Raw genomic sequence first — 12,298 nt, 5'->3', positions numbered from 1 at the left:
GCTACTTGCGTCTTCTACAAACATCCAGAAAAAAATATACAATTCAATATCAATAAGTCGTAAAATATTTTTACAACTGTTATATAATGGATACGCTTGTTACATTGCAGTGGGTGTGCAACGGTCATACTTTAGCTGCAACAAAACTGTTTTGGAAGCTGCAGCCATTTTGGAAGTTTTACAGTTGCCGTTTCTTACAACTTATTCAGATCGACTATATTTTTTATATTCTAGAGCAAAATGAGGTAACTGAAGATCAAAATGTGGCATCTCTTCACAATAGCAATGAAGTTGAGACTGATAAGGAAGAACCACCTACTCCAGTGGAGATTGAACTAAGAGATGACAAAGAAATGGAACAAGGGGAGCAACCAAAAGAAAACGTGAATGATATGGAAATGAGTAAAGATGAAGAGCCTCCTGTGGGAGACTGAATAGCAAAGGTTCCTACAACTCAGCAAGTAGCTAGAGCTTTAATATATTTCCCAAAGCAGCATACCAGTTGGTTCAACCAGATGACCAATGCAGTGGGTTAACTGATTAGGTTAAAATTTGAAAGGTTTAACTCATCAGTATTAATATAACAATATAACAAAAATCTTTTTGTTTCTAAAGAAAAATAATCTAGATTTGCTGTATGTGTTTTTTTTTTGTTTGTGATAAAACTGCAAATTGCCAGTGGTAATAAATAGCAAAGGCTAAATTATCAGTTGTCAGGTCACAATGCCCTTTGGTTTTCAGATATACTGTATTGTACAAAATTGGAGGATTAGGATTCAATCGTGAAATATTTAAAATGGGTTGACCCTATAACCCTCTTTCAAAGATGTGCTTAGATAGAGGTCTTTTTCTATATTTTAAAGACTATTTAATATATAATGCTTTAAAGTCTTGAAAGGTTGGAACTGGGTTAGGAAAAGATCATTTAATGGAAAATATACTATCTTGGCTATAATACGTGATACAAGACTTGATGTTTACTGTCACAAATGCAAAACTAGCTTTTATATTTTTAAGCCTGGAACTTTTGGATAGTAGGGTTACCCAGTCCTTTGTATATTTAATATTTAAAAACTGTTCATTTGGAGAATGTGTTTTCTTTGTCTGTGGATGATGAATTCACATGCTGTTATAGAGGAGAACAATGCAGATTTTTGTACTAAGTTTACATGAAAAGCTATTGTGTTATAGGGACTAATATAATGGTCCAGGGATATCCCCGGTGCTTTGTGGTGTGCTTATGTGCTTCAGAAGTTTTGAAAGTTAAATTGTAATTCCCATGTTTTCATCAACTATGTGCTTTATATAGAATATTGAAATTTTACTTTGCCCTATATAAAAATCAAAATCAGAATGCTTTAGAAAAAGCAAAACGCTGTCAATTTCATGTACTCTTTCAATTAATGCTAAAACGCAAAGATGATTCAATGCTCTCCCAACCAAGGCACAAGTTTAATGTTCATTATTCCACCTTGGTTAAAAATTGAACTTTATTCCCCAAATCGGAAATTGCAGTTTACCACTAGAGTACATTTGTATGAATGGCCACTGCTTTATCAGAAGCTAAATATACATCATCAGTGTTGAACAGTATTTCTGGAATAAATGTTTAAAATAAGCACATCATTAAAGCCACACTTAATTTCAGTGATTGACTGTTGAGTTCTGTACAAGAGCATTCTGATTCTAATTTGATTTGCATGTGTTTGAGGGTTTCATAAATTGCAAATGTTATTTTGTTCTGTGATAAATTTGTGAGGAAAAGAATATGTTTTCATTCTCGTGTAATAATGTGTCCATGGAATTGCAGTAGGGCCAAGCCATGCTGTGATGCAACCCAAGCAGGCAGCAGTTGACAGATTTCAGGACCTACAAAAGTATTTTTTGAGGAGCAAGGCACAAGGTCAATGTATTTATTGCAGGATGCTTCAACCCTACATCTAGTAGGAAGGCTAAGATAAACCTAGTTTAATAAACAGAATATAATCAAGGTGACCATATATACCATTTAAAAGCTGTGATATTGGGCAATAATAATCTGTCACAGAGAAAATTGTAGAATAAACTGTTTTCTGTGAACATGAGTAAAATCTTGCTGTGGTATTTTTTTCACTTTTTAAAAGGACTTTGCTTACTGCAAATGCTCCCTCTGATCTACTATGCATGCCCAAATAATGGGCGGGATTCTCAGAGCCTCTGTGCTGAAATCGCACTCAGCGCGGGGGCGGAGAATGGGGCATCAGACCCACGATCGGGTCTGACGCCTTCCCGCGGACTGGAGAATCGGTGGCAGTCACCATTGAAAGAAGCCCCCGTGGCGATTCTCAGCCGGCAGCTGGCCAAGTTCCCGCCGGTGTGGTTCACTCATGGTTCCACCAGGCAGGAGCTCGGAGTGGCGGTCGTGGACACAGTCCGCAGCCATCCTGGTGGGGGTTGGTGGATTCCGTCACCGGGAGGAGGGGGGGCCTCCAGGATGGCCAGGCTCGCAATCGGGGGCCACCGATCGGCGGGCCCGCGCGATCTGGTGGGGGGGCCTATGTTGTTGGGGCCAGCTTGCTGTGTGGGTCCGCCATGTTGCACGGTGCTGCCGGCACAGGTGGTCACCGCACGCACTCGCGGACTTGCAGCCAGAAGTGCAGGGCCCCGTATCGGTAGCCGGAGCTGCGTGGACTACTCCGGGGCCCTGCAAGCCCCCTTCAAGATGGAGAATCACTCTGGTCTTTCCTGGAGGAAGTCCAGAGTGATTCGTGCCCGTTTTCTCGCGGGCGTGGGACATAGCCCCATTTTCAGAGAATTCCACCCAATGTATCTGAAGCAATCTGGGAGGACACCAGAATGAGTGGCAGCACGGTAGCATTGTGGATAGCACAATTGCTTCACAGCTCCAGGGTCCCAGGTTCGATTCCGGCTTGGGTCACTGTCTGTGCGGAGTCTGCACATCCTCCCCGTGTGCGTGGGTTTCCTCCGGGTGCTCCGGTTTCCTCCCACAGTCCAAAGATGTGCAGGTTAGGTGGATTGGCCATAATAAATTGCCCTTGGTGTTGGGTGGGGTTGCTGGGTTATGGGGCTAGGGTGGAGGTGTTGACCTTGGGTAGGGTGCTCTTTCCAAGAGCCGGTGCAGACTCGATGGGCCGAATGGCCTCCTTCTGCACTGTAAATTCTATGTAAATGACTTGGGATTTCCCATATGAAATTCTATTGCTTCAGGGTCTAGAAATTATTCTCTCTTTGTTTTATTGGGTTATTTTATTTTGACCGTCGAGTATCTCTTGCTCACATAGGCAAGTGCTTAAAGATTTCTTGTTAAGTAAGCTCCCTTTTTTGCCATGCATGGAAATAATGACTTTCCTAAGAACCCAAATTACTTCTGAATGTTCCTAATTAAGCATATTGGGCGCAATTCTCCCATCGGGAGTCTTACTTGCCGACGGCGGAGTGAAAACCGGAGTGTTTCACTCCGGCATCGGAGCCCGCTCCCAGCCCCCTATTCTCCCGCCCCAGGGGGGCTAGGAGCGGCGTTGCTTCATTTACGCGTGCCGGGCCTTGATGCCGCGTAGAAGCGGCGCCGCGTAAATGACGACACCCGCGCATGCCCCCAGCGTTCCCGCGTTGTTCCCGCCGGCAGCGAACCAGGTGGCCGCCGCCGCCGGCTGGAACCCGTCGTATTGGGCAGGTCGCTCAGCCCATCCGGGCCGGAGAATCGCCGCTTGCCCGTTGTAAACGGCAAGCGGCGATTCTCCCAGCGGTCAGCCGTGATTCTCGCCGTGCCGGTTTGGGGGGGGGGGGTGGGAGAATCGCGTGCGGGCGGCGTGGCGGCCCATTGTTTTCCACGTTTTAGTTCCTGTTGTATTTCCCAAAATGGATGTTTTAACAGTATCATTCTTTGAAACTCCGATATATTGCCATTGTATATAAAGTTTGAATTATAGCTTTTCACGAATGTTTCAAAGAAGACCAGCTTCAGTAGGCCTGGATAATATACCTCCCAAACTCCCTTTATCTGTTTCTCAACAGAAAAATACACTAAACAAATTAATGTTGATTTATTTTAACATGCCTTTTGTAATTCACTACATTTGCAAGTGTGACGTCAAGGAATTCTAGGAAAATTGGAATTGGGTGAAAACTCTCCACTGGCTGGTATAATACCTATCACAAAGGAAGATATTTGTGTTTGTTGGTGACCAATCATCTCGTCCCCAGAACATCTTTGCAGGAGTTCCTTGAAGCGGTGATCCTGACCCAACCATCTTCAGCTGCTTTATCCATGGCCTTCCTCCACATAAGGTCAGCAACAGGGATAGATGTTCTGTGATGATTACACAGAGTTCAGTATCATTTGTAGCTCCTCAGACAATGCACGCACATGCAGCTAGACCTGGCTAACATGCAGGCTTGGGCTTATAACATGGCAATAACATTTGTACCATACAGCTGTCAGGAAATTACCATCTCCAACAAAAAGCCTGACCACCACCTCTTGATATTAAATTTCATTATCATTGTCTGATTCCCCCACCACCATCATTCTGGGTATCTATTTTGACTAAAAGCCTAACTGAATTGGCCGCATGAATGTTGTGGTTGCAAGTGCATGTGAGGGGCTGGGAATTCTGTGGTGAACATCTCCCCAATACTTTTAATTTTCTACTAGGCACAAATCAGGAGTGTAATGGAATGCTCGCCACTTGTCTGGATGACTGCAGCTCCAACAATACTCAGTCAACACTATCCACGACAAAGCAGTGTCCTTGATTGGTATCCCATTTAATGGCTCCGACCCACTACCTCCACCATTGATGCAGTGTCGACAACATGTACCATCAGCAACTCACTGAGGCTACTTTCACAGAACCTGTGATCTAGAAAGTCTAGGGCAGAAAGTGCATGGAAAAACCACTACCTGCAAGGTCCTCCCTAAATTACACACCACCCTGACACCCCCTTGACATATCTGTAGCCTTTGACACAGTTGACCAGACCACCATCCCCCAGTGACTGTCCATTGTCATTGAGCTGGGTGGGACTGCTCTCAGCTGGATCCATTTTTATCTATTTGATTGCAGTCGGGTTACATTTGGAATGGCTACTCATCCTGCTTCGAAGCACCATCCTTGGCCTTTTTCTATTTCTCATCTACATGCTACCCCTCAGCAACATCATCTGAAACCACAGCATTAGTTTACACATGTGCATTGACGATACCCATCTTTACCACTTCCACTTGTCTTGATTTCTCTTCTGTTGCTAATTTATCAGACTATTGTCTACTACTGGTTGGATGAAAATTTCCATCAATTCAATATTAAGGTAATGAAAGCTTTTGCTTTGGCCCCTGTACCAAACTCCATTCTCTAGATACACAAGATAAAAAATAGGAGCAGGTTTAGGCCATTCAACCATAATACTCAGGTGGTCTCACCAATGCCCTATACAATTGCAATAAAACATCCCGATTCCTATACTCAAATCCTCTCAATTCGTCCCAGGAATCAGCCTGGTAAACCTCTGAACTGCTTCCAGTGCAAGTACATTCCACCTTGGGTAAAGGGATAAAAACATGCACAGTACTCTAGGTTTGGCTTCACTCATACACTGTACAGTTGTAGCAAGACCTTCCTACTTTTATACTCTTCCCCCTTTGCAATAAATGCAGACGTTCCACTTGCTCTACTTGCATGCTGACATGTTGTGATTCATGTAGAAATATGCCCAGATCCTTCTGTACTGCAGCATTCTGTCGTCTCCATTTAAATAATATTGTGCTTTTCTATTCTTCCCAAATTGGATAACCTCACATTTTCCCACACTATACTCTATCTTCTAAATTTCTGCATGTTCACCGAATCTATATATCCCTTTGCAGACTTTTTGTGACCTCACAACTTGCTTTCCACCTGCTTTTGTATTGTCAACAAATGTGGCTGCAATACACTCTGTCCTGCCATCCAAGTCATTAGCATAGATTGTAAATAGTTGAGGTCCCAGCACTGATCTCTGTGGCACTCCTCTGCTTCAGTTTACCAACCTGAAAATGATACCCTTATCCTCCCTCCCTGTGTCCTGTTAGTTAGCCGATCCGCTATGTATGCTAATATATTACCGCCAACACCATAAGCTCTTATCATGTAACTTGTTTTGTGACACCTTATTGAATGGCTTTTCGGAATCGAAATATGCTACTTGTTCCCCTTCATCCACCCAGTTTGTTACATGCTGAAAAACCTCTCAAATTTGTCAAACAAAATTTCCCTTTCACAAGACCATGTTGACTCTGTTTGCTTGTATTTTGATTTTCTAAATGTTCAGCTTCTACTACCTTAATAATATACTTCAGCAATTTCCCAGTGATAGATGTTAGGCTACATTTCCCAGTGATAGATATTAGGCATATTATGATGATTCTATGATAAAGTAACATCCTGTAATGACTTGATTGCCAATAAACTGTTAAGAGTCCTCTAAGGCTTCTGTTACTTACAAGATCACCTACATTACTGATCCACCTTGATTCTGTAGTCGGGCTGAATTTGCTTGCTAATATACTGACAGTGTGACTAAAGCATTCAAACTGGCAATGTTTTTGCACAAGGCCAGTCTTTTGTAAATCTGGTTCGACCACTGGCTAAAGACTTCCTGGCAAACTTTGTTTGGCTGGCCATGGTTGAAGATCTTGATTTATCAGCAGCGATCTTTAGTGTCTTGATGCTGATCTAGGTGTTGGAAATGGTAGATTATTTGTACCCTGAGCTAAGTGTTGGGAATGCTAAATTATTTGCACCCTGAGAAGGCATTAGCAGACATTCTAGGAGCTGTGATTACAGCCCGAGCTTTTAATCTATCATGCTTTATCTAAAGACAAGGACTCCAGATATCTGCAGATAAAGCAGGTGCATTGCAATATCTTTCTGCCCCTCAGGATTTTCTAGCATTTATTTTGAGGGACATGATGCTTTTTTATATTTTCATGGCAGCACCAAGATACAGAAATGGCTTGATATCAATGCTGACTACATAAATGGACCTAACCGATGTGACAGCAGGTCCAGCCCTTCCATCTTCACTTCCTATTTGATGATACATAAGAATTGTTTGGGAGTACTTGACATAGGATATTTTGGTGATGAGAGGATTCCCAAGGATACAAAGAAATTCCTGATCGTATTCTCTTCATTTGTGTTCTAAATAGGTGTAGGATGTAATGCTAAGCCACTTCTTCAGGAAGTAAATATGCTTTGGATAGATGGTGAAAGGCTATGTGCTGAATGTCATCTTTCAAATACACTGGGTGTAATGTTTATACAATACCAGATTGTCTACTACTGATGCTTCTGCAGTTCACATACAACATCACCAAGGTCAATGTGGCACCGATATAAATAACTCCAGCAATTTCCTTCAGCGCATGCAAGTATAAGAATAACCAAAATAAGGACATCAGTTGGGAGCAATGTGGACTATATTGTACTTGAGAAGGAGGGAATAATAATAATGCTTAATGAATATTTTACCTCCTATTTAATAGAGAAAATGGAAGTGGGTGGTAGGGGTTTTGGAGTATGATGCGAAGGAGCTACTCCTATTTTGGAGAAAGGCTCATAGCAAAAGTACTTGGCCTACATGGCACGCAACCCAGAATTCAGGATTTGAGGATTGAGGAACTAATCATAATTCCCCAAAACATTTGGGGTGATTCTCGGGCTGCCTTCGCCCAATGGAAATCCCGCTATGTTGGGAAAATAGTGGAAGGGCCCCTAAAACAGGACCTGCTCCAGACACTAAACAGTGCCCTCGATGGGTGTGAACCAGATCGGCATATTTAAATCAGAATTGAAAACCAGGATTGTTTGAAGCGGTTTTCTCCCAGTATTCTCCCCTCTGCTGACGCAGCATGAAGCTGGCAGGAATCACTCTCTGGTCTCCACCACCAGAGACCAGACAACGTGACCACGGGGGGCTCTGAGGACATTGTAGCCTCTGGGTTTTTGGGGACATGACATGGCACGGCAGTGCAAGGGGGATGTTCAGGGGAAGTGCCAGGTTGGCACTGCCAAGGGGCAGTGTCTTAAAGGGGGGGCCCATGAAAGGGGAGCAATTGGCAACTCCATGGCGGAGTGTTGCTCACATTGGGGGGGGGGGGGGGGGGGGGCTGATGCCAGCACAAAGTGGGTGCCTGAAGGAAGACCCATTGGGTGGGCCCCGATGCCAGAGATCTCTGCTGGTGGCAGGGAGAAAGAGTGCGGTGGTTGATGCTGGCACAGATTAGTTTATAATGATCTTTATTAGTGTCACAAGTAGCCTTACATTAACACTGCAAAGAAGTTACTGCGGTGCCTGTTCGGTACACTGAGGGAGAATTCAAGATGTCCAATTCACTGAACAACATTGTCTTTCAGGACTTGTGGGAGAAAACTGGAGGAAACCCAAGCAGACACAGGGAGAACATGCGGACTCCGCACAGATAGTGACCCAAGTCGGGAATCGAACCCGGGTCCCTGGTACTGTGAAGCAACAGTACTAACCTCTGTACTATTGTGCCACCCTTATTCCAGCAAGGATGGGAGTGGGTTGGGGCACTGAAGCCCTCATGCCAGCAATGGGGGGAGGGGCATTTACTGTCATTTGAGACCACAATGTGCTTAGATTGCCAATGTCTGTGCAGGAGATAGGACCTAGAACACTCATCTCTTTCTGTCTCCATTGGCTTTAATTTTTTTTTCCCTTGAAGAACGCGTGTCTGTCCAACATTTGTCTTGCCCATATCTGTAACAGTTCACTTTTCTCAGTTAACCATTTGCTGGTCACTGGTCCAACTCCAGAGCACATCGATATCTATTGGAGAAATTTACCATTGCCCAGTATCCTTCCACTCACATATCTTAGTAATATCTGGAAACTTGCCCAACACCTATACTTGGACTAAACCAAACTGTTCATAAACCTCCTGTCATTTTGAATCTGGGTTGAGCTTCCAACCACATATCCAACCCATCACCAAGACTGCCTATTTAACCACCATAGCATTGCTTACTTCTCCTTGGTTCAAATCATTTGCTGCTGAACCCCTCACCCATACCTTTTGTTATTGACAGATGTGACTATTCCAATGCACCCAAGGTGGCCTCCCATATTCTACCCTTGTTAGATTGAACTAATCCAAATCTCTGCTACCTGTGTCCTTACTCGCACCAAATCCAGTGTATGAAAATCATAAGAAAAAGAAGCAGGAGCAGCTTATTCAGCTCATCATTTAATCAGGTCATGGCTGAACTGATTGTGGACTCAACTCCACTTTCCTGCCTTGAGACTCCCTTGTTCATCAAAAATCTGTATAACTACATCCTCAATATATTCAATGACCCAGCCTCTCTGTGGAAGAGAATTCCAAAGGCTAATGACCCTCTGAGAGAAGAAATTGCTTCTCATCTCTGCCTTAACAAAGAGACCCTTTTGAATCTGTGCCCCGAGTTCTAAATTCTCCCATGAGGGGAAATATTCTCACAAAATCAAAGTCAAGCTCGTTCAGAATCTTGTATATATCAATAAACCACCCCTCATTCTTTCCTCATAACCCCTTCATCCCAGGAATCAGCCAAGTGAACCTTCTCTGAACTGCTTCCAAATAAAGTATGCTCCTCTTTGAGGAGACCAAAACTGTACACAATGCTCTAGGCATAGTTTCACCAATGCTCTGCACAATTGTAGCAAGCTGTCCCTATTTTTCTACTCCACCACCTTTGCAGTCAAGGCCAACAGTCATTTGTCTTCTTATTGACTTGCTTTACCTGCACACTAACTCTTTGCGATTATGTACATGGAAACAGAGATTGCTCTGTACTGTAGGACTCTGTATCCTCTCTCCATTTACCTGTATCCTCTCTCCATTTAAATACAGTTCTGTTTTTCTGTTCTTCCTATTAAAGTGGATGACCTCACATTTTCCAACATTATACTCTATCTGCCAAATACTTGCCTGCTCACTTAATATATTTATATCCCTTTGCAGACTCTTTATATCCTCCTCACAACTTGCTTTCCTACTTATCTTTGTAGTGTCAGAAAATCTGTCTGCAAAATAGTCAGTCCTTTCATCCCAGTATAAATTGTAATTGAGGCTCTGGAATGGATCCCTGTGGTGTTTCACTTGTTATAATCTGCCAAGCTGAAAATGATCCATTTATTGCAACCTTCTTCCTTTTTAAAAAAAATATTTTTATTAAGTCAAGTTTTTTCAATATAACACCTTCATCACCATATTCCACAAAACACCAAAAGGGGCTGGTTTAGCGCAGTGGGCTAAATAGCTGGCTTGTAATGCAGAATAAGGCCAGCAGCGTGGGTTCAATTCCCGTACCAGCCTCCCCGAACAGGCGCCGGAATGTGGCGACTAGGGGCTTTTCACAGTAACTTAATTGAAGCCGGCTTGTGACAATAAGCGATTATTATTAGATTCATACAATTACAATATTTCAATTCCCACCATGTATTTCCCACCCCGCAACCAAATCCAAAAAGAGCCTAAATTCTCTCCCCCCCCCCAACATCTGGCGGTGACCAGCTCCCTGAAGCAGGAAATGAACGGCTGCTACCTCAGGCTGCTACCCTTCCGTCGCCCCTCTAAAGTTATACTTGACTTTTTCGAAATATAAGAACTCCTCAGGTCTCTTAACCACGCCACGTCACTGCATGCAACTGAAAACATCCATCCAAATAGAACACACTTTGGGATATAAGCGAGGCAAAGGTAAGGACTTTGCCCCTGGCTGCAGCTCCAGTAAACCTGAAACCCCCCAAATAGGCACCAAAGGGGAAGGTACCAATCCAACTCCAAGAATTCCTGACATGGTGCTGAAGAAGGAGATCCAAAAGGTCATAAGCTTAGAACAAGACCAGAACATGTGCTTATGATGGGCTGGATGCCGTGAACACTGCTCACACCTATCATCTACTTCTGAAACAAACCCACTCATCTGTGCTCTGGTCAGATGTGCCCTAAGAACCACCTTAAACTGAATCAGGCTGAGCCTAGCGCGAGGATGTAGAGTTGACTCTGTGTAGAGCCTTGCTGCACATCACCTGCACGCCACCTCTCTCTCCCCTGGCCCAGCTCCCTCTCCCACTTCCTCTTGACCTCATCCAGTGGAACCTGTTCCATCGACACAAGCTGACCATAAATATCTGACATCTTCCCTTCCCCTACATGTACCACCAAAAGAATCATATCCGTCACTGAGGGTGAGGGTGCCAAGGGGAAGGAACAAATCTCCTTTAACACACCACTACCAGGCTAGAGTCAATCTTTCCAGAGAGAACGGGAGCCGTAACCAAGGCTCTCAAACTGGAACCTTTACAGGCACTTCTATCCATCTACTCCCACACAGACTCCATACCCTTGTACCATCCCTGCACCTTCTCAATATTCACTGCCCAATAATAAAATAACAGATTGTGCAAAGCCTGGCCATCCAACTGCCAATCTTTGCAAAAACACCCTGTGAATCCGTGGAGTTTTGCTGTCCAAAAAAAAAAGAGATAATTTTACTGACATTCAAAAAGAACGATTTAGGATGGAAAACTGGAAGGCACTGAAACAAAAATAGAAACCTTGGGGGGGATATTCACCTTTACCAATTGAGCCAAGGTCAGCGGGAAATTGTTCCACTTCTTCAGATCAGCCTTCACCACATTGACCAGACCTAGAAATTTAGTTTATGGAGCGAGGCCCAATCATGGATCACTCTGATTCCCAGATAACAGAAGCTGGACCTGGCCAGGCGAAAGGGCAAATTCTCCCGATCGGCTCCCCTCCCTGGGAGATTCATCGGAAATCACTCGCTTTTGCCCAAGTTCAATTTATGCCCTGAAAAAGAGCCTAACCTCCCAACCTGCTGCATCACCTACAATAACAAATCGTCCAAATGCAATGACTCCCCAACGCCCCCCCCAGTTCCCTTCCACTTTGTGGATGACCTCAATGCTATGGCCTGAGGCTCGATTACTGAGGCAAACAATAGCGGGACAGTGGACACCTCTGTCTTGTGCCTCTCATCAAAGCATTTGTATAAAGCAATAAATTTAGACCCAAAGCCAAACCACCCAAGGATCTCAAACAAATAACCTCATTCCACCCTATCAAACGCCTTTTCAGCATCCGATGACATCATCAACTCCGGCTCAGGGGCTGTACCCGGGGATAAAACAACATAAAGTAGTCTCCGAACATTGGCCAACAACTGCCTACCCTTAACACACCCCATTTGCTCCTCCGATATAACTCCTGTGAGACAGAACTCCAAAC

At 43.9% G+C, this 12,298-nt stretch overlaps 1 protein-coding gene across 3 annotated transcripts in view; it reads left to right on the top strand.

The window, feature by feature from the left end:
- The window catches only part of lnpk (lunapark, ER junction formation factor), a 158,596-nt gene extending 156,506 nt beyond the window's left edge, over positions 1-2,090 (top strand). For all 3 annotated transcript variants that reach the window (XM_072476687.1, XM_072476679.1, XM_072476698.1), the window contains exon 13: positions 235-2,090. In XM_072476687.1, coding sequence (XP_072332788.1) covers positions 235-434 — 200 coding nt within the window. In that variant the 3' untranslated portion in view covers positions 435-2,090. The remainder of the gene's footprint in view (positions 1-234) is intronic.
- Positions 2,091-12,298: the final 10,208 nt, after the last annotated feature.

The sequence above is a fragment of the Scyliorhinus torazame genome, chromosome 2 (genome assembly GCF_047496885.1).
Source record: "Scyliorhinus torazame isolate Kashiwa2021f chromosome 2, sScyTor2.1, whole genome shotgun sequence".
NCBI classification, from domain to species: domain Eukaryota; kingdom Metazoa; phylum Chordata; class Chondrichthyes; order Carcharhiniformes; family Scyliorhinidae; genus Scyliorhinus; species Scyliorhinus torazame.
This window is presented reverse-complemented; position numbering and strand designations above follow the sequence as displayed.